The 22,163-nt window shown below is 41.2% G+C and overlaps 1 protein-coding gene across 2 annotated transcripts in view; it reads left to right on the top strand.

The window, feature by feature from the left end:
- Nucleotides 1-22,163, top strand: part of VPS13A (vacuolar protein sorting 13 homolog A) — a 4,910,496-nt gene that overhangs the window by 4,438,141 nt on the left and 450,192 nt on the right. Inside the window, exons 67-68 of one of the 2 annotated variants that reach the window (XM_044060869.1) lie at nt 15,950-16,073; nt 16,564-17,347. In XM_044060869.1, coding sequence (XP_043916804.1) covers nt 15,950-16,073; nt 16,564-16,582 — 143 coding nt within the window. In that variant the 3' untranslated portion in view covers nt 16,583-17,347. Of the gene's footprint in view, nt 1-15,949; nt 16,074-16,563; nt 17,348-22,163 lie in introns of those variants that run through there. The other variant, XM_044060868.1, reaches the window with a different exon arrangement.

A 22,163-nucleotide genomic window follows, 5' to 3' on the forward strand; every position in this document is an offset into this window, starting at 1 on the left:
GATGACTGTAAGCTGTCATCAATTCCCCTAGTGATGTGGACATCCTCCAAGAGGGTCTCACTTAGACAAATGACTGGTGCCAGAAACATGGCCTCATGCTGAATGCCAAGAATTGCATCATCATCATCAAAGGGGAGAGTGACATTCCCACATATTATTACATTAATAACAAAAAAAATCCTAAGCACGCAATCAGTCGTGAGGGATTTGGGCATCCAAATTGATAGCAACCTGACTTTTGACCACCATGTTGCTTCTATTCTACAGAAAGCCTTCTACACAACCCACTTCATAAGTAAGGGTATCTCATCATGGGACAAGGAGGTCATAACATCCCTGTATTCTTGCCTTATAAGGCCCATTATTGAGTACATTGCAACTTTCAGCATGTACCCCGCAAAGCACATGCAGCAGCTGGAGAGACCACAGAGGTTACTCAACAGGAGAATCCAGGGCCTCAAGCTTCTACCATACACAGGCTAAAAGCCCTATCCCTCTACTCAGTTTCATACAGACTCCTCAGAGGTGACCTCTGTCTGGCATACAAGGTGATCACGGACCCCACCTTGATAGAACTGCTGCATATCCGCAAGTCAAGCTCCACTCGAGTAACTTGCACACACGACCTCTACCTGGTCTGTGACATCAACAGGACTTGTTGGTGGGACAGATGTGTCCCAGAGACTCCACTATCTATGGAATAAACTCCCTCTCCACATCAAGCAGAGTACCTCTTTACCTCTTTTTAAGCACAACCTGGATAAATGGATGGGAAACAGAAAATATACCCCGGGGATTCCACCTGTGTTCCTGCTGGACAGGGGCATTGGGTGCTGATTTGTCTAAACATGGGCTAAACTCTTGGCTAGGCTTGTAAGGGCCTTGGGGTCAATAGCCTAGTAACCTCCTATGATCCTGTGCTCCATGTACCACATAATTAAGGAAGTATCAGTAACGCAGAAAAAAAACACACACAAAAGTAAATGGAGCGGACACAAGTACATTCAAGGGCTAACCATAGAGTGAGGGGGGGACCGTGCCCCCCCATGCACACACCTTTACAGCTGCAAGACCATGGTGGCAGCATCTTCTACTGTCTCGTATGTCTGTGCGTGTTTGTGTTCCTGCTGCCCATGCAATTTTAAAATAAATTACAGTACATATTTTAAGGAGAGTTTAAGTATGCTGCCAATTGCGCAAGTGTTTTTACTGCTTTCAGATGAGAGTTGCTGGGGGTGGTTTAAACTGATGTTTTGTGTTTATATATGCTGCCCAATTGCCCAAGTGTTTTTGCTGCTCGGGGGGGGGGGGGTGGTTATACTGATGTTTTATGTTTACATATCCAGCAAAAACACTTGGGCAATCGGGCAGCATATGTGATCAGAAATAAGGGCTGCTGTAATTATCTTCAGAACTGCACTATATGCAGACAGTTCATAATGTTACTGCCTCCCCTTTAGCACATAAGAGCCATTGAAGGTCAGAAATAGCCCTGCACTGCTGATACATTTTACTGATTCTTTATTGTACTAGTGGGTGAATATTGTTAGTAATTCATTGTAGAGGCTTTCATATTTTATTTTAGTGGTTACCCCTACACTCTGTTCATGTATAGAGTCTGCATCTGATGCTTTCCTTCAGCTGTGCTCTTGTTCATTATCTGCTTCAAAGCTCACTGCCAACAGGACATCATGGAATTTAACATCCATGTAATGCCTGGTACATGTGCTCATCTCTTGCTTGACTTGAAGTTTTTTATTTTCCTTACTCATACATGTTATGCTTCAGGCTAGTTGAAGACGATTCTTGGAAGAAACTGAATGTAACAGAGGTTTCAATGTTTTATCATTCTGAGACCTTTTACATTGCAAGTAACTTAGAAAAACACTTTTCACTTTAGGAAATGTTTAATTTAGTATGCAACAAAATGTTATTCCAGAGCCCACATTTTTCAGTGTAATTACCCAAATTTAACAAACGATTAACTTAATAAATAATGTAGTATGAAAAGTTTTTTGTTTTGTGGCAAATGACAGTGAACAAGGGGGTATAACTAAATAGTGGAAATTTCACAGTATTGACAGTAATACAAACAGGTGCTACCTAATAAAGGTATTGCTTTTCATTTAGCACGTTTTTACCTGCCTTGAAACAACTTGTAATAATGACAGTAATTATTGCCAGGCTAATTAATGAGTCTATTACTCACTAATTTCACACCATTTAGTTTCAAAAGTCATTGTTGTCTTGAAAGAGTTATACTAGAAGACAGTTCAACAAATGCCAAAAATTAGGTAACTTAACATGCTGTTGGCTACACTTTTAGTATGTTGTTTATAGGCCTTATTATGACAATGTAATTGCCTTTTACTGTCCCAAAATGTTGTTTTTTACTGACTCTGAGCTATCCTTTAAGTGTAACTACATAATAACTATGTTTTTAGTTATGTGGAGTGGACTTGTTAAGCTTAGTATTGTGAAATTATTTGTAAACCTAGACAACTCCATCAGTTATGGACCTGTATTTAATCATGTAAAGTATTAAATAACCATTTAGCATGGAATGTAAAATAAAAAGCTGTGGTACATTTATCATGCCTTTGTTTTATTTATAGGTCATAATACTGCAATTATTTTTTTCAGAATGCTATGGTAGGTACATTTTGTTTGTTAGTCCCTTAAGGGTTTTTTTTTTCATTCGGAGGAAGCTATTCTGTGCATCCTGGTTTGCAGTTCAAAAAAAATCCTGTCTATGCCTTTGTACTGCTCACATACATAATCTACATGAAATTACCCCAGGGCAGACTCAAAATGCTTCACTAAATAATGATAGCCCTTTAAGTTTTAGTCTTCCTATCTTTCAGGAAACACATGGTAACACAAAGCACTTTATTCTAGCAACATTTCTAGGTTTATACAAGCAATGTTTAAAATGTGTCCGTGGTTTTGAGCCTTTGTCCCCTCCCCCCCCAATAAATGTTGGCTTTTTCCAGATTTCTTGTGCTGCAAAGTTGAGAGATTTAATTGAGTGTCAAGTGGATTTTATAGGGAGCTGAGAACTTCAGGGGAAGAGAAGTTCAGTGCCGATTATACCAAGTCTGTTTGCATTGTTAGTAGCACAACAGGTAGTATATTTGCTTTTGATGCAGAAGGCTGTGGGTTTGACTCCCACATTATGCAGATGGATTGCTGATACTGTACTGTGTTGTACTTTAAAGGGAGTAGATGCTGCAGTCCTGTGAATGTCCTCCTTTGGAGGAGTTATCTAATAACTAAGAACCTGTTATCAGTTTGCCATCCATTCCCTATTGCAGTATTACTAGCTTATCATTTTTTTCATGTAACAGACAATTCTTCAAGGGCAACAGGTACTTTATTTGTAGATGAAACAATGAAATAATAAAGTTGTTTGCAGAGAAGTTTACTTCTCAGGCTAAGTCTGTTTTCATTGCGAGACTATATTGTTTGTTTAGCAAATGGCTGTCAGTGTTTGTGCTGTTTTATTTCAGTATCTATTGTAGACATAAATAAGAAAACAGCCTGAACACTGATAGGTTTGAATGGTGTTTATGGTAATTGAGGAGAAATAGCCAAGTAATGGAAGACTGGAGTGGCTGGGGAGGGCCAGCTGCTGGAGCGGTAGGAGGTTGCTGCAGGAGGGGATGCTCTGGGAAGGGGCCCAATCTATTACCCTGCCTAGGGCCTCATTTAACCATAATCCAGCTTTGGTATTTTGCACTATTTACTATAAAATGATCAGAAGTTGGAATGAAACAACGAAGTATCAGTTGTAAAAAAAATAATAAGCACTTTCATTCTGTGTTTGACAATAAAGGAAAGAAAACACTTATTATTTTTTACAAGTGGCACTTTGGTGTTTCATTCCAATTTCGGATAATTTATGGTTTTCATTATTATTTTAATAATTAATAACAGTCATATTGTTGAACATGTCAGTGCAATTCTGTGGATTGTGGAACTCAAGTTACCTCTATAAGAAGACCAGTCACCAGTGGAGTCCCCCAGGGTTCGATGCCGAGACTTTTTCTGTTTGGCATATACACCTTAGAAGTAAAAGGAAATACCAAAGGGCTTAGACCAACTAAAGTTGAGGTAACTGCAAGCGCGGAGCAGTTATTGAATCCCCAAATGTCTTAACCATCATGCAGGAAGGTTTGTCTTAAACAGTAACTGGTGCCAGAATCATGAATTGCAACTAAACTCCAAAAAGTGCATTATCGTATCCTTTGGGAAGTCATCTACTCCTGGGAACTGCCAAGCTGACATTACCCCCTGAGAACTGACAGAGTTGTTTGGCATTTGGGAACTTGTGTGTACAGTGACCTAATTTTTGACCAACATGTAACCAGAGTCATAAAGTCTTTATATATTGCACAATTTATAAACAAATTGATTGCAACTAGATCTAGAGATGTTATTGTCCCCCTTTACAAAGCTCTCATTAGGTCAATCATTTTCTGTAATGCCCACTTTGTCATGTATCTGTCCAGACCCATGCAACAATTGAAATACCCACAGAGATACCTTAATAACAGGATTCAAGTCCTAAACAATAGGTCTTGCATGGACCACCTCAAAGATTTATCACTATACTCAGTATCGTGTCTGGCATACAAGGCATCCTCCAACCTAATACTGACGGACCTACTGAACATCAGCAAGTCAGTTGGCATCAGAAATGCTCAGTCCAGGTATCTAAACTGAATGTTGTGGAGAGATGGATATGTATCACAGAGACTACCACTGTTCCAGAACAGACAAGTAAAGCAAATCTCATCCCTGTCCATATTCAAATGCAACTTGGATATAAGGATGGGTAATAGAAAATCTACTCCAAAGATTGCCCCTCTTGCCACTAATGGATAAAGGCAGTTCTCAGTGCTGCATCCCTTACATGGGTCTCCTCAAATTAGCTATGATATGATCACAATTATTCTCACTAGGGCTAATATACTATCAGCAGCCATGGGATAGGTAAGACTAATCTTTTATTTCAAGCACTAAAAAGGAAATTGGCTAAGCTTAAAACGTCCTCCAAGTGAGCCAATATTGTGGTAGTAAATAGTTTTAAAAAAATGCCCTTTTTAGATCACTAAGTGCCTCTAACCCCCCCCCCCCCAGCCTTAAAACAGCTTCTGGCACCTCTGATTACATTTACCATGGCATATGTTAAAGCAATAACACAAAATTAATTAACTGCAAGTACTTTTTTTTTCTCATGCTGCTGTTGCAAATGTTAGCACAGAAACCAGGAATATCTCAAATATTGCTTTACTGTTCCATTTCCTTCATGAAAACTCTCACACTGTTGTAGATGAAGCAGTTTAACGACAGAATATTAGCTTGTGACTCCTTCAGAATGTTGAGTAGTACATGAGCCAGCTTGCTTCATTGAGCAGTGACTCAAAGCCTTTTCCATACAGTAAACCAACATTGATTGTCAGGGTTGAGAGTTAAATGACTTTTTTTGGCTCACAGTATATGAGAAGCTATATAAAGTCACATCAGAAGAGCTATTTTATGTTTTATCCATTTACATACTGTATACTACAAAAGCTCAGAGTGAAGTAGAGTGTTGCTCTTGTATATGTACTTAGGTCAGGACAAAATAAAAATTCCAATACAAAACTGCTAAAAAGTAAAGCCAAAGGATGCCACCATCTGGAACTCAAATTTTTTATGACAGCAATCCTGACAAAAAACAAAAAGCATATATTGCCTTACACATTGAAGCACCATAGGATTCATCGGTCAGTGACCATGTGCACCTTGCCAGTACCAACCCTTAGGCTTTGCCTCTTTCCTCAAAGAGAGAGAGGCCAGTTAGACCAGTGATAAATTTGAATCACAATGCTTATACTTCAGATGAAGTTTATTCCAGAGAAGCTAGAGACACCAGGTGATGAATCCATTTCTTTACTGTGTTCTTTTAATCTGCTGGTATGGATTCAAGGACCACCATATATCTAATGGCTCAGTAAGTGAGGCGCTGATGCTTTTCTACTTAAGATATTATTTGTAGAAATACTATGAAGACTTTTGACTACATCGCTGTTATAAGTTAGAATCACTACAATTGCCCCTCTGTTTAGTAGGAGTTTTTGATTTCTTTTGTTTTTTTTTTTCCTTCTTCCTTCTTCCATGCCTGCCTTTAGTCCTTTCCAAAGTGGGTCATGAGCATAAAAGATTTTACCAAGCAAGACTCAGCTGGAGGGAGCTATCATATAGGCAGTTATGGACAAGCTACTGTCCCTGTCTATATCCTTTCTTCTACCTTCTGCAAGGAGAGGGCATCTTCACCTCAACAGCTCGGGAGTCAGGCTTCACTTACCAGATCAGGGCCATTTGTGTTTCAGATTGGATGCTGATTTGTTCCAAGACTCGTTAATTATGCAGTACTGCTCCACTCTTAAGCAGTCAGTGTCACGCTAAATGTAGGCTATGGGGCGGATTATTTTTTCTGGTGTAGTCCTTAACCCAGCTAGTTTGATTTGTGTGTGTTGTTCAGCATGAGGGGCCACCTGTGTTCTCTCCTGTGCTTACATGTTCTCAGATGGGTATATGTTAAAAGATCGACTTTTGAAATAGTCATATTTCTTAAGATTGAACTCATATGATCGCCTATTTAAAATGTCATGCATATCCCTATTCGCTTAAACAGCGAATTGTCCTGAGATTATGGTATAGTGAGGATAAGGGAAATGTGCCATTTTCCCCACTGTAGTATGATCTCTGAGCTGTTTTTTGTAATTAGGGGTTGTGGGGATTCAGGGGGCTTGCTCCCTTGCTAAAACAGTATTTTGTGTTTTTTACTTATGTTCCACTTTTTAAGTAGTTGATCATATGAGTTAAATCGGTAAAATTAAACTGTTTAAAAATTCAATCACATGACACAGATCTGTTCCCAAATATATGAAGTGTGATCTGCTCTCACTAGTTTCAGTGCTGCAAGGCCCCATCCTTGTTCCTGGCTGAAACCTTTTCACCTGTCAAGCCTATGTTTGCTGGTAGCAGCCAACCAGATCACCACTTCCTGCCTGTAGAAGAGGCGATTTAGACAATGGCTTCTCATTTCTCTTCTCCCTGCAGCAACTTCAACAGATGCTACACATACTAATCAAACTCACATCACTTGGATTGTTGTAAGGACTATCTCTCTCCTTGCCAGTGCAGTTGACTTATTTCTCTTTCATTACTTTTTTTTTTAATTTCTTCATCTTCCTCAGCAGACCATACAGCTGACCATCAGCCGCTCTCTAGGGATACTTCTTTAGCCTCATTTCAACTGCTTCCGTTACGGGTAAGGATGAAGAATTGAATTGGAGAGGAGCAGCTAACATGATCATATATACTGTCCTGCACATCAGGGGATTTTTTTTTTTTGGTATGCCTGTATGGGTGGAGCTAATGATGTCATGCCTATCACTGCACATAACATCAGTTAGCTGCAGTCCATATTCCCCACCCCCTCCAGCACCAAAATGCTAATGACAATCTGCCACATGATGATGGCACCATCCCCATCTGTGGAAACGTATCAGATTAGGTATATAGGTAGTTAATAGGCAATACAGTTCAAGAGATCATTAAGGAGCCTACTCAAATCCCCATTTGCCCCAAAGCAGTGGCTGGTTAAGTGACTTGCTCAGGTTGGCACAGTAAACAGTCAAATGCTGAAGGAATCAAACCATATAACTCATAGCCTTAATCCTGTTCTTTAACTGACAAATCATTGACAGAAAACCCCTTCCTCCTTCTTGTAGTGGGTGACCTGGCCAAAAGTCGCTCCTTCCCATTCCACCTACATTCCTCCTTCAGCACCAGAGCCACTAGTTGAATATGGGTTATCTGGATTATAGTTCAGGGCTCCATCCCTTTAAGACATGGAGCCAGGACAAATTTCTCTTTTATTTTTATGTTCATGTTGTGAAGTAGCTGCTGTTCTCCAGAGTTTTAGTATTTTCTTTGTTCGCTTGGAAGATTTTTGCGTCAAATTTAGTATATTTACTTTCCACTTCTAAAATTCTTTACTTGGGGATGTAAATATAATGATAAGGAATATTTTATGAATCAAACTGTTTTGTTATGTTTTTTTACTTTATCAGGGGAAGAGAATGATTTTTGCGTGGCCTTCTGGTTTGAGATATTTTTTTTCATATTCACATTGTCTTTTGGGAATACATGCCTAGGCACACATACCATTTGTATTCCTGTGTAGGTCAGATGCATTTAATGAATTGGTAAGCAATTTTAAGACTATAAATCCATTAAAATGCATTAACGTGTATAAGTCAAGGTTAAAAATGAGTGTGGGGCTTTGGATTTTACACTGCGGTGGTGATGCTGCAGTAGAGTTGTCGCCTCACAGTAAGACGTTGTCCTGTTCGATTCTCAGCTAAAGCGTCTTCTGTGTGGAGACATGCGTGAATGGGCGTACCTTCGTTTAAGGTTGTGCATCAGAGTTGGCAACTCGGCACGTAAAAATCTACTGCCAATCATTAGCGGACTGGAGTTCCGCTGTGGCAACCCCTAACCGAGAAAAGCCGAAAGATACAACAACAACTGGAAAATGTGACTGAGCAGAGCATAGGAAAGCTATGTTATGCAAAAGATTAAGCTAAAACATAGGATCATAGGAAGTTACTAGGCTATTAGCCCTAAGGCCCTTACAAGCCTAGCCATATTCCAACAAATCGGCACCTGATGCCACTGTCCAGCAGGGACACAGGTGGAATCCCAGGGGTTTATTTTCTGTTTCCCATCCAGTTATATAGGTTACACTTAAAAAGAGTTAATTAGGTACTCTGCTTGATGTGGAGAGGGAGTCTGTTCCACAAAAGCGGAAGTTTCTGGAACACAAATCTGTCCCGCCTATGAGTCCTTTTGATATCACAGACCAGGTTGAGGTTGCGAGTGCGGGTTACTTGACTGGAGCTTGACTTGCAGATATGCAGTAGTCCCATCAAGGCGAGATCTGAGATTACTTTGTATGCCAGACAGAGGTCACTTCTGAGGAGTCTGTATGAGACTGAGTGGAGGGACAGGGCCTTTAGCCTGTGTAAGGTAGATGTTTGAGGCCCTGGATTCTCCTGGTGAGGAACCTCTGTAGTGTCTCCAGCTGCTGCATGTGCTTTGTGAGGTACATGCCAAAAGGTGCATTGTATTCAATAATGAGTCTTATAAGGGAAGAATTACAGGGATGTTATGAACACCTTGTCACTGGATGAGATATCCTTACTAATGAGGTGGGCCATGTAGAAAGCTTTCTGAACAGTGGAGACAATATGGTGGTCAAAAGGCAGTTTGCTATTAACCTGGGTGCCCAAGTCCCTCACGTCTGATTGTATGCTTAGGACCTTGTTGTTAATGTGATAATTTCTGGTGATATCACTCTCCCCAAAGGGGATGATGATGATGCATTTTTTTGGCATTCAGTTTGAGGCCACGTTTCTGACACCAGACATTTGTTTGGGTGAGACCCTCTTGGGGAGGGTATTGATGACAACAGCCACTTGCAGTCATCTGCAAACGTGGTCAACCATAGCCACTGATTTTGGCCTGCACTTCAGATAAGTATATCCCAAACAACAGAGGACCCAGGACCGATCCCTGGGGTACACCGCTCATTACAGGTCTACTGCTTGAGATCACTTCCCCTATTTTGACTAGATGGGTTCTAGCAGTGAGCCAGTTTGCTACCCGTCTGGTAGCATATGGATTTATGCCTAGTTGAGAGTTAATCTATTATACCTGAGTGGGAGTAGTGTCAAAGGCTTTGGCCAGGCCAAGGTAGGCAGTGTGCACCATCTTCCCCTCATCCATGGCTTTGGTGACTGTCTCAAAGAAGTCGACCAAATTTAACAGGCATGAACTCCCCATGACGAAACCAAACTGTGTGGGATCGAGTGTTTGGAAGTTACCAATGTCCTTGTTAATGAGTTCCATGATAATGTGCTTTATGACCTTGCAGATCAGGCTAGTTAGGCTGATGAGTCTATAATTTCCTGGATCAGTGGACGCTCCACCTTTGTGCAGAGGGGTGACAGTGGCTGTCCTCCAGTCAGCTGGGATGAAGCCGGTACTCGGGCTTTGGTTGAATAGGGTGCCTAATGATGCTGCAAGTTCCTGCCTGAGTTCATGTAGGATGCAGCCTGGGAAGTTATCGGGTCCCATGGAGGATTTTTTTTTTTGCCTTTGAGAGGTCAGTGATGATTTGCTCCCTAGAGATAAGGGGAAAGGACAGGTGCTGGGGATATCCTGATTTACTGATGGGGAGACAGAGGGGGTGAAGTTTTCACTGAAACTGTCTGCCTACAGATTGGCTGTATATATGTGGCGCTTGTGTATGTAGTGTCCTTGAACACCAGTTCTGAGCAGATCTGGGTGCTTCCTTCGAGATTGCAGACATATGAGAAGAAGGCCTTATGATTGTCTTTAGTAATGTTGCCAGTTTGGACTCAAAATTTGCTTTTTCACTAGTGCTCTTATTTGCTTGTTCAGGCAAAGGAGAGATTGCTTCCAGTTAGGCACCTGCTCCTTCTTGGTCCTGGACAACAACTTTTTCCTTTTATTATAGAGCTGATTTATTGTAGATGTCCACCAGACAGCTTTACTCTTCCTTGAGGAGGAGGATTTTGTCCTGTTGGGTATTCCTGATTCCATGCAGCTGTATAAATACTCATATAGTAGTTTGGAGTAGGTTTGGACATATGTGCCATTACCTGTTGAGGGGGAGGGGGCTGTGAAGCTGTTTATACCTTCCCTCAGGAGATTGTAATCAGCTTTGGAGAAGTTTTTTTGTTTGACACTAGCTAGGGAGAGGGGGGTCGGGGGAGATGGTGACTTCGAAAGTGACGACTTTGTGGTTGGATCTTACCAGGGATGATGACACTGTAGGGATGCTGCAGTGGTTACTCATGTTGGTTAATACCAAGTCCAAGATATTTTCACCTCTTATGGGGGTGTCAACCAGCTGGCCCAAGGCATTTGCATTGACAAAATTAAGGAATCTCTTGGCATTTGCATTTTGGCATGAATAGTTCTTCCAAGTCACCCAGGATCATGGTAAAGGGTTGAATCTTGATAGATTTAAAGAGGTCTTGATAGGTGGAGTGGGCATCTTGAGTCAAATTTGGGGTCCTGTAGCTAGCTATGATTTGAATAGGGGGTCTTGTCAGTTGTTAGCTGCAACTGGAGTGTCTCCTATGCATCATACTTTTTGACCAGCCTGGAGGTGTGTAAGCTTTTATATATATAGTGCAATTCCACCTCCTTTTGCTTTGCTGCCCACAGATTGTGGTTTGAATGTATGATAGGATGAGTAACCTGGTGTAGCTGGGGTGCTCTCCGCAGCTTTGAACCAGGTTTCTGTGACTGCACAAGTGTCAGCATCTTCCAGGGTTAAGAATGCCTGCAATGAGTGCATTTTCATGTTTAGATGGCTAGCATTTAGCAGCATGACCTTTAATTTGCATTTTGATGAAATTTTCATGTTGGTAGTTTTGACCTCATGGCATTGCTAAAAAAGGCACTATGGGGGGAGGCAAGTGCCTTTGCCAGGAGCCGGAAACCCAAGGGAGACAGATGCAGGCCATCTCTGGCAAAGCCTTGTAGTTTGTCAGTCATGTCATCTCAGACTGTCAGGTACTGGATCCCATTGGGATGACACAAGAAACTAAGCTAGTTGTTAAAGTCAGTCATTTCTGTTTGTATTGAGGCATCATTCTAGGTGACTGTAGAATGCTGCTCAAGGCTAGGAACATACCTGCCTGTGACACACATTCAGCGAGCTCGGTCATGTCTCTTCATATAGTCCTGAGAGGTACATCTCAAGTCATTCACACCAGCATGGACTATGACAGAGTCATAACAGTACCTGTTGAGAGACTTGAGAGCATGGGTGATATAGCAGATTCTGGCACCTGACAAACAACTAACCGTGACTTTCTCCTTACCCAGCCTGGTGAGCGGCACATTTATGTCTCACGATGGAGTCTCCTATGACTAACATGTTGGGTTTATGTTTAGGCCTTAGTGGCTGTGAGACACAGGTGTGTGGACTGTGTGTGGTGTGGTGGGCAGTGGAGTTGGCGTGTGTTTTGCCTCAGAGGTCTCTTCTTTTTGGGTATGTTTTTGTTGAGGATCTCCGCATATGTGGGTGTGTGTTGTATAGGTGTGGATGGTGTTTGAGGTGTGGTGTTTGTGTTGACAGCCTTCTCAGTGCCAGATATACTGGCTTGTGAGGGAGAGAGCAATGACTGTAGGTTCTTAATATAATTGCATCTCTCACAAATTGTGTTCCTAGGTGGTAGTAGTAGAGGGTTGTACGTGTACATGAGGCGGCAGTTACACTGTCTCAGGATAACCATATCAACCAGACTGGCAGGAGAAAACATAGGAAATTGTCCATCCATATTTGTCATTAACCAAGGGAGAGAGGCCAGAGAGAGCTAAGAGGGTAAAGGGTGGAAGTCTAAAAGTAGTACTACTAGGTGATCACATAGGTGCTGCTGAGAGAAAATTTGTAGCTGGAATACCTCAAAAGGGGTTAAAAAATATGCAGACACAGGGATGCAGGAAACCTGTATCCAGACTATGCTACTCAATTTAAGGGTTGAGAACACAGGAGCATTCACAAAGAAGCACAGATTAACTAACCACTTACAGACAAAAACAGAACTCACGGTATGAAAACATGCAGTTGATCAGTAATGAAATGCAGTAAAGTGCAGTTAAACAGCAATGAATTGCAGTAAATATCAATGAAATGCAGTTAATCAGTAAATTGCTTTAGAACAGTGCAAATGTGAAAAATTAGCTGACAATCACAACAGTAAAAAAACAGCTCAAATAAAGCAGCAATTCAGTAGAATACTGTCATCAGTTTAATAAGGCTACCAACAAGCAGTAACAAGTGCAGCTAAGCAAAAGTAGAAAGTCAGGAGACAAAAGACAATTCAAGGTTGAGAAGCTAAAGGGGTGGGCCTTCACAGCTTTATCTCACTGTACACAGTAGAATGGTAGAATGAGCTGATGTAATGAGACTGGGGGGAATGTTCAATATCAGATTTATACTAGAGGCTACCAACTCAAAAGCTACCAAGCTTTAATACCACAACAACAGGTGGGCAGGATACAAGATCAGAACAGAGGTAAGGATTGAATTCAGTAAACCTAAAAACAGTTTCACATTTTAAACAGATATGCAGCAAATGTTGTTTTAGTTAGTTAATCAGATGTGCAGAAAACAGTTGAAAATAAACACTTATCTTTTTTAGTCTCAGCAGTTTTTGTAACAACTGCAGAGCAAGGGCAGAAGGCCTTACTCACTGCAGCTTTGAGCATACAAGTACAAACTGGTTTAAACACTGGCTTTTTAAGCAGAGAAACATGAACCTGCCAAATTATCCAATAAAAAAAACACAGCCCTGTAATAGTAACTATAGCCAGATCAGACCAGACTGACTCCCCCTCGAAGAAACAGCTAGGCCTCTCTAGACAAAAGATTTCACTACAAGCTCTAAAGGTCACAAACAGTAATAGATATTCAACTCTGTGCTAGTGTTTTTCAAAGTACTGCAACAAGTAAAATGATCATAACAGAGAAACAAAAAGGAGACAGATCAGAACATAGGTAAGGACTGAATTCACTAAGCCTAAAAAACAGTTGCACAGTTTAAATAGATATGCAGCAAATATTGTTTTAGTTAATCAGAAGTGCAAAAAACAGTTGAAAATAAGCTCTTATCTTTTGTAGTCTCACAGCAGTTTTTGTAACAGCAGAGCAAGGGCAGAAGGCCTAACTCACTGCAGCTTTGAGCAAACAACACTACGTTTTAATTTAATTCATGAAATATCACATAACAATTTTGGCTCATATACCCCTTCAAACTGGATACACCTCCTTTGACTGAAGAAGTTACATAAATTACTTACTGATAACAGCTGTAGTGATTATTTTTCATTGCACAAATTCCCACGTGCTACTACTGACAGTCTCAGATGTCATGCCATTATTCCCCTTTTTTTCTTTAACCGCCAGTATCTTAACATGCATCTTAGTGAACTCCACAGCACTTGCGACTACTGACCATCTCAGACATCATAAATAAACATTGTGAAGGGAATATGCCTCATCTGTTATCTGCAAGTTTAGTGATTTTATTTCAGTATGTCACTAGAATTTCTACTGATCTAAAGAAGTTCCATTCATGTATTTGAATGAAAGAACCATTTTTTAATTATTGCATAGCAATGGTTTGAGCAGTTTCTTTCTTGACTCTCTGACATATTTCTTTAGATTGAGTTGTACATCATGAGAATAATCCATTTTTAAGGCCATTTTTCTCTTAACATTTTATACACCATTATAACCAGTGTTTATCTGTCAAAGGCAGTCATCCATGTAGGGAATTCTGGCTCAAAGAAAGAAAGAGAACATGGAACGATACGGGGCACATAAGGGAGCCTCACACCATCTTGTATTGATACTTAAGAAGTGCGACACCTTAGCTGGTTCCTTACAGTGACATTGCCACTTTTGTTGTATCTTTCGGCTTTTCCCAGTTAGGGGTCGCCATAGCGGAACTCCAGTCCGCTAATTATTGGCAGTAGATTTTTACGTACCGAGTTGCCAGCCCTGATGCACAACCTTCAACGAAGGTATGCCCATTCACGCATGTCTCCACACAGAAGATGCTTTAGCTGAGAATTGAACAGGACAACGTCTTACTGTGAGGCGACAACACTACCGCAGCACCACCACCGCAATATTACAGTGACATTGCCACTACATTGACAAATTCCGGCAAGAAAAAAAGATATGCAACATTGGAAAACTCAAATGTCATGATTTTCTGATACAGTGATCTCAAAGAGCTACTGTATGTATACTTTAGACCCAAGTATACTTCTATCAATTTAGAATTTTGGTTGAAAGTCAATAATTTCCTTCCAGTTTGGTTTTGACTTAGTTTTAGGAGTCAGATGCTGTTCAAATCAGTTGAAGCTCTCTTGGCAAAAAATGATTTAAGCTTATGGTTATATAGAACACTTTTTAACATGTGTAGTGATTTTGTAATTACCAGCCAGAGCAGCTATCGACAAAGGAGGAGTTTTCTCTCAGCTAGAATATGGACTACCCATTTACGCAAACATTTCCAAGAAAAACATCATCACACTCCAATCTCCAGCAGCATCTGATGATTCATTACAAGATCACTGCTCCAAGAGCATCATTGTATCACTCTAGAAAAAGCCAAATGGCTACCCATAAAACAAAGATCTAACCTACTGTTAGGAGCACAGTTCTGTAAACTACTCCATCTGCAGACATGTATTCTCTTTGCAGCTAAATTTCATGAAAAAAACCTCCTCATACAACCTGAGACACTACTTACAAGCCACTGCAACTGTCATGACTCCTAGAAACAAAATCCACAGTACTGTACATGTATTCTCCTCTCAGCTCTTTGGCAAGCTCTTCCCATCGACCTAATAAAACTTGGCACTTACTCCAGATTCAGAATGCAACTCAGAAAGCACCTCTTCATCCAAATGAAATGCTCCTGCTTCAGCAAAGAACGTTTCACCTAACACACTATCCCTTTCTTCACTTTTGTCACAGAGTTACTAAAGGTTGACCCACTTTAGAAAATGATGTATATGTTGTACATTACACACTGCTGTTTGATATAATATACATATACAGTTTCTCTACTTACATAATCTTAACTACTTATTTATCATTTGCATTTCTGACTTTTTTGTTTATGAACTGTTTTGTATTTCACCTGGGCTGAGCCTAAAATTTATCAGTATTGATCTTCATAAACAAACAAACAAAAAAAAAAACGTTTTCACCTCCATGAAGTTTGTCTTCATTTGTAAATAAATAATGGCTGTAGTAAGCATGGTGTTTTCTTATTAGGTGCCCAGAGAGAAGGAGCTGCTGGATTCTTTAAGGGTGTTGGTAAAGGTCTGGTGGGAGCAGTGGCAAGGCCAACTGGAGGAATTATTGACATGGCCAGTAGCACTTTTCAAGGCATTAGGAGGTAAGTGCCATGCAGATCTATTATAGTGGCAAATAACCCATTTTGTGGATAAACCATACACCATAAAATATTGTCGACCCTCTAGTAATTGTGGGATACATGCATGCAGCAAACTGTATGCTGTTAATGGCTTATAATGTGTTTGAGGTAGGATTGCCCAAGGCTTTTAGGTCTGTGTTTACTTTTTGATGCTATGATTGGAAAACATGACTTTGGAACCTTATATTACAGAAATCAGACAAAGCAGACCCAACTTGCATTTGCTTCTTTAACCCCTTGTTGCCTTTGTTGTTTTAGTCCTTTATCTTGTTAGTGTGCTTTTTTGTACTTTGAAATCTGTTTCAGCTATATGTGCTATTGTTTTGTCTTTGAAACGTGGTGTTGCCAAACTGTTACAAGATGGATTTCAGAAAGATTCATTAGATGTTTTTGTATCACACAATGTTCCAAAACTGTTTTCTGGCTTTTATTTTTCTGGATCTTTCTTTAGTAACAAGGAGTCCATGTAACCAGTATGATGCTATTCGCCAACAGTTGTGCTCCCTAGAAGCTCTAGATGTTTTACAGACCAGCTTTTGTTCTCTGCTTGCCTATGAATGTACTGCAGGAAGAAATTTGCAACTGAACAGCTCAGAGAGCACAAGTAGTTTGATACTCAGGAAATGGAAGCATTTTTACTCTGTCAATGCTGAAGATACCAGCGCTGAACTGATGGACCAGATGACTTTTAGTGGAGGTTTTGTGTTTCCTGCATCAAGATGAAAATTTATGTATGCTAGTGTACAACACACTTCTGGTTTCTGTGGTTAATGAACTGGATAACTAGATTCCATCTGTGACAGAAGACAGGGGAATCTGTATTTAATCTTGAAGAATTTCAAGATGCCATTGGCATTGAGTACTGAGTAACATTCTCTTTCTAGTTTGATTACAAATCTGTGTTTTGCTTAATGGTTGCCTTCTGCTACTAAATCTTTGTGGGATGTTCTGAACTGCCAAACATTCTTAGCCTTTTGTGCCTGGGTTTCTTTCTTCTCCTGTCTCTTGCATTGTAACATTTTTATCATGGCAATACCTTAGGCTAATTAACTTGCTTTACACTTTACAATAGCAGTTGTAGATTTACATTTTTGTTAAAAGGCTTGTTCATGTTTTTATATTAAATTAAATCTGATAAATGCTCTCAGCTGCTTTCATGAACTTTGAAACATTATTCCTTTTTGTCCTTCTGGGGTCTGCCCAAACTTATTCTTAGAAATAAAAGTAGAACTATATTAGCTTGCTGCCTGCATTATTGTGAAACTAACCCTTTGCTTGTAAATGTCTTAAATCAGGGATTTTGTGTGTGTGTGTGTATGTGTGTATTTGTGTGTGTGTGTGTGTGTGTGTGTGTGTGTGTGTGTGTGTGTGTGTGTGTGTGTCTGTATAATAAGCAATCGTCAAATGCTAGATTTTTATTTTTACTCATTGCATGAAAATAAATGGTGGAGTAGGTGCAACAGAGCACGATGCAATAAATATTCCCCCTAGTAGCTTGCCATAGAGAAATATGGTTGTGCATGTGCCCCAATTACCTACAGTTGTGTTCATTCATTTCTGTTAAGTTAGAACTAGATATGATGCAGTCATCAGTTAGGCAGATGTCATTGTGGAATTGTATTCATTTATATTCATTCCAGCCCTACAGCTCTTTGATTTCTTTATTGTAACAAGAATCTATTAAGTCAATTAATTCAATTCATTCACAGGAGGTGAGAATTGAGTGTTAGGGAGCAGACCCCACCCCCTGTTAGTACAGCCCCCCTCTACCAAGAACCTAACTTCTCCCTGTAGTGGTCATTGGCCGTTTTATATGGTGATGGTGCTGTTGGTGGTCTCAAGCATTGCACACTGGGCTGAGAGAATACACCAGGCAATTGCACTTTCCATTTTGTTTATGTTACTCATAGAGTTCAGATCTAAAGCTCCTGCATTTGATGCATGTATTCCTGAAACTTTAGTGTTTGTATTGCCTTGGAAAAGTGCTTGATGTGAAGAAATGATGTAGTGACAGCACTTCAGTCCAGCCACCTAAAGTTGCATCACCTCTCAGAGGGCATCTGAAATGGCCAGTGCAGCAGCCGGTAAGAAGAGTCTCTTAAATTGTCGTTGGCCAGGGTCAGGCTGGCGATGGTAAGTGGAGCCAGAGGCTGCAGCAGACAAAACCTCTTCTCACTGTGTCTGAAGAGGATAATGAAGATTCCCCTCTCCTCCTTATAGCCACCTTTTGATGACCTCCTTTTAGCAAAGAGTGACTCGAGTGAACAAATTCCACTATGCAATGTCCCACTGCTTCTCTTCCTTCTCCACAGAAAAGGTTAAATCAGTACCTGTGGATGAAGGGTGTGGAGCTTTCGGTCATCCTCTTGGAATCTCTGTTGGAGTGCCATTTTTACACCCTGAAAATATCCATACTCATCTCAGTCTGTTCTCAAGGAGGAGTGTGACATTTGAGCCAGGCACGTGAGGGCAGAATTTCTGTGTGGTCTAGGACATACATGTAGCAAAAGCCACAACACATTTTCCAGCAAAATACAGTAAAGTACATTAAGCAAAATGTAGTTAGACATAACAAGCAGGCAAAATCACCCTATACATAAGGCATATATAATAAGACAGTAAAGGGAAAAAAACTAAAGAGGACGATGCTAGCCATTTGACTCTTTCCCTAATCACAGAGGACAAGAGTTAGCAAATGACTTGTTATATAGGCAGCCAACAGGGGGTGATTCACATTTTTTTCTATAAAGTCTTATGTCCGTTGTGCATACTGGGTTTATATGAGTGAAGGGGGCATGCAGTGGTCTGACTTCAGTGGTTGTCCTTTACTTTCGCAAGGGGCCCAACCCCCCCCCCCATCCTCAAGAACTGATGATGGCTTCCCCTGTCTCCACCAGAAAAATCACAACCACCTGGTTCACTTGCTTCACTTCTTCACTCATCTCTCTCCCTGCCTGACCGCACAAGTGCTGGTGCTGATAACTGAACCCTACCCATGTGGATCACACTCAGTGCTCTATCGCACTGTCCATATAGACAGGCAAGAAAAATTATTTTCATTTCCAGATTTGTTGGCAGTAATAATACACTGATTAATATAATCATATACAAAACATGAAGATACAAGACAAGAGAAGCTGATGATGATGGGAAGTAAATTGCAAGTGAAAGGTCAGGTGTGAGGTAAACTGAGCAATTTATGCTTATAAGTGGTTGACCATGACTTGAGATACAAGCTTAGGTTCATAGCTGGTTACTAGTCAATAGATTGCAATCCCACTGGTACAACCATCTACTTACTCCCCATGCACATAAAGGATACAGAGATAATCCTGGGGGTAAATATGTGGTTTTCCAACCGTTTGACTAAGTTAGATTTGAAGGTAGTAATGGAAGTGCTATGCTTTTCAAAAAATGTCAGTTTGTTTCAGAGCTGCAGGATTTTTTGGGAAAGAGGTCGGTCATACCAGCAAGTCTTATTTGTGTTGTAATATTGGTTTAGGTCTCTTGATCTTGTCTTTGTGTTAATATCATTCTTGCTTATATGCAGTATATCAAGCAGGATTGGGTCGTTTAAACTTTGTAGGCCAGTCATTAACTGCCAAGTAAAAGTCTGTAAGAGATGTAAATAAGAGAGAGAGAGAGTGCTTTTAGATGCTGTAGATAATTTAGGCAGCTCATGCTTCAGATCTTGTTGGTTATGGCTGAATGGAGTTTCTTAAGTTGGGTTAGGTGCTTGCACAGGTAGATACCAAAGGGTAGATTGTATTCTAGTATGGGCCTCATAAGGGGCAAATACATAGTAGTAGTGATGTGTACAGAACAAGAGCAGTAGTCATTAGTTAACACTTGGGCAAGGTATAATGCTTTTGTATCAACAGTAGATAACATGGTAGTCAGTATTTTGTTATCCATGAAGGTAACTAAATCTTTAATGACATTGTCAATTTTTATGTCGGTATTATTTGTGGTAAGTGTGTGAAAGATGTTCATTATTAGTTTACTGCTGCAATAGCCTGAAGCTATATGGGATGTCCTGCCAAGGATCTGACCAGCCAGGTAGGTTTCCATAGTTTTATGACTCCTTCCAAATGCCCTAGACACTGGTATGCATGACAGGTGAAGATTAAAACCAGTCGCTATGATGCCAGTAACCTCAGAACCTTCTTGCCGCCAGAGTGCACTCTTACATGGGCTTCAGAAGGATGACAGTCAGCTAGAACTTCTCCTAAGCTGAGCAGGTAAGTCTTCCTTGGAGATTACCTTCTTCATAAAAAGTGTGTTTTGTTTAGATTGAATGGGTTATTATAGGGGATTTCTGCCCTTTGTACTGCTGGTTTCTGAAAATGTTATCTCTGAGGTTAGATCTGATGTTAGTGCTGTCTGCGGGAAACCCTGTGTAAATTTCTGTTTTTATTTTTATTTATTATTATTTTTTGTTTGACAAAAACTAGATCTGAAGTAGTTTACTTCATTTGGTCTTCAACCTGTAGGTCACGGATCCGTACCGGATCTGACACGGCCGCATCACCAGCATCTGAGCCGAGCTCTCAGCTCCTCCCCTTACCCATAATGCCCCTGTCTCCTTCCTCCCTTCAGATCTGATTTGCCGCTGGAAAGCTAGCATCATGGTCTGGGTTCTCATCTAGTCTTTGGTTGTTGTAAGTGGTTTTTTGGGTGCTTTTCGTTCTATTCTTCTATTTTTCCTTTCTTATTGTTCTTTCACCTCCCTGCGCAGTCGTCGTGTAAAAAAAAAAAAAAAAAAAGTCCTCTTCTTTCTAACTTTTCTGTCCTTTTAGTGAGAACGTGGGTGTGAGTGTTTTTCTGGGCCTGCTTAGAGTCATGTCCGAGATTCCTAAACAGGGTTTCAGAAAATGCACAGAGTGTGGTCATAAGCTTTCCCCAGCTGATGGCCACACACTGTGCATAGTGTCTGGGAGCAGCCCACTTGCACACCTCATGTCCTATCTGTGCTGGGTTTAATCTTTAATTTAAGGACAGGAGGGATAAACATATCTTAATGGGCCTGCTTCCCTCTTCGGGGGTGGTAGCAGCTATGCCCCCAACCTCTGGTGCAGCATCTGCTTTTACCTCTACCCCAGCATGTGGGCCTCAACCACCCGCCAAGAGGTCTGGGATGGGGTAGAAGCCTAAGAGAGATGGGCCAAAGAAGCAGTCTCCCAACTGCTCAGACCTGATCGGCCCACTGCTGAAGATTAGGCCTATTCTCTGAGGTTCTCTCTGGAGCCGGAGGAGTCTAGTATCTGGTCACCTGTGCGGGTGTTCTCTCACCGGTACTCCAGATCAGTGTCTGGTTGTCCTCCCACTCCACCTGGAGCCTAAGTGAAGCGGAGATGGATAAGATGATGCGGAGGTTAATCCACACCCAAATTCAGATGGGGGTCTGGCCTGCTCCCTCTTGAGGAGGGAGCTTGCAGCCATTCTTTATGCCAATCACTCCTCCTCCGATTCGGCCTTTCGTTTTGGAGCCCTTGGATGTGAAGACCCTTGAGGTTGGCGCCAACGGTACCTCGACACCGGCCATTGCCTTCAGCATATCGGATTGCCTTGAGCGTGTCGGATCCGAGCTCTCGGAGCTGTAGCCTTGGGGTCAGATCCAAGCGGGTGCTGTTGGCTCAGTGTGTGTTGGAGCACAGTGTACCCTTTGGTATCGTGGCTCCTGTTGTCTCTGTTCTGACTCCCCTGTTGGGTCAAAGGGGATCGGCTCCTATGTGTACTACTCAGGAGGTCCGCTCTCCTTTGGCCTTTGATGTGGTGGAGAGGGTTCACTCAGCATTGTCAAGACCCTTGACCGTCTCTTCCTCGGACTCCATCCCAACTCCCTCTGTTTTGGATGTGGTCCCAACCATCTTTCCGTCTCAGGGACAAGGCTGTGCCTGGTTTGCCTCAGGAAGCCCCAGTGAGAGAGCAGCAGGATGTTTGCGGGTCCTCCCTAGAGAGTCCCACTGAGGAGCTTCCTCACAAATGAACGTGTAAGAGGAGGCACCTGGACTATCTACTGGAGTCCCTCACCTCAGACACTGATTTACA

Source organism: Protopterus annectens, chromosome 2.part0, assembly GCF_019279795.1.
Source record: "Protopterus annectens isolate FY-2018-M chromosome 2.part0, PAN1.0, whole genome shotgun sequence".
Taxonomy (NCBI): Eukaryota; Metazoa; Chordata; order Ceratodontiformes; family Protopteridae; genus Protopterus; species Protopterus annectens.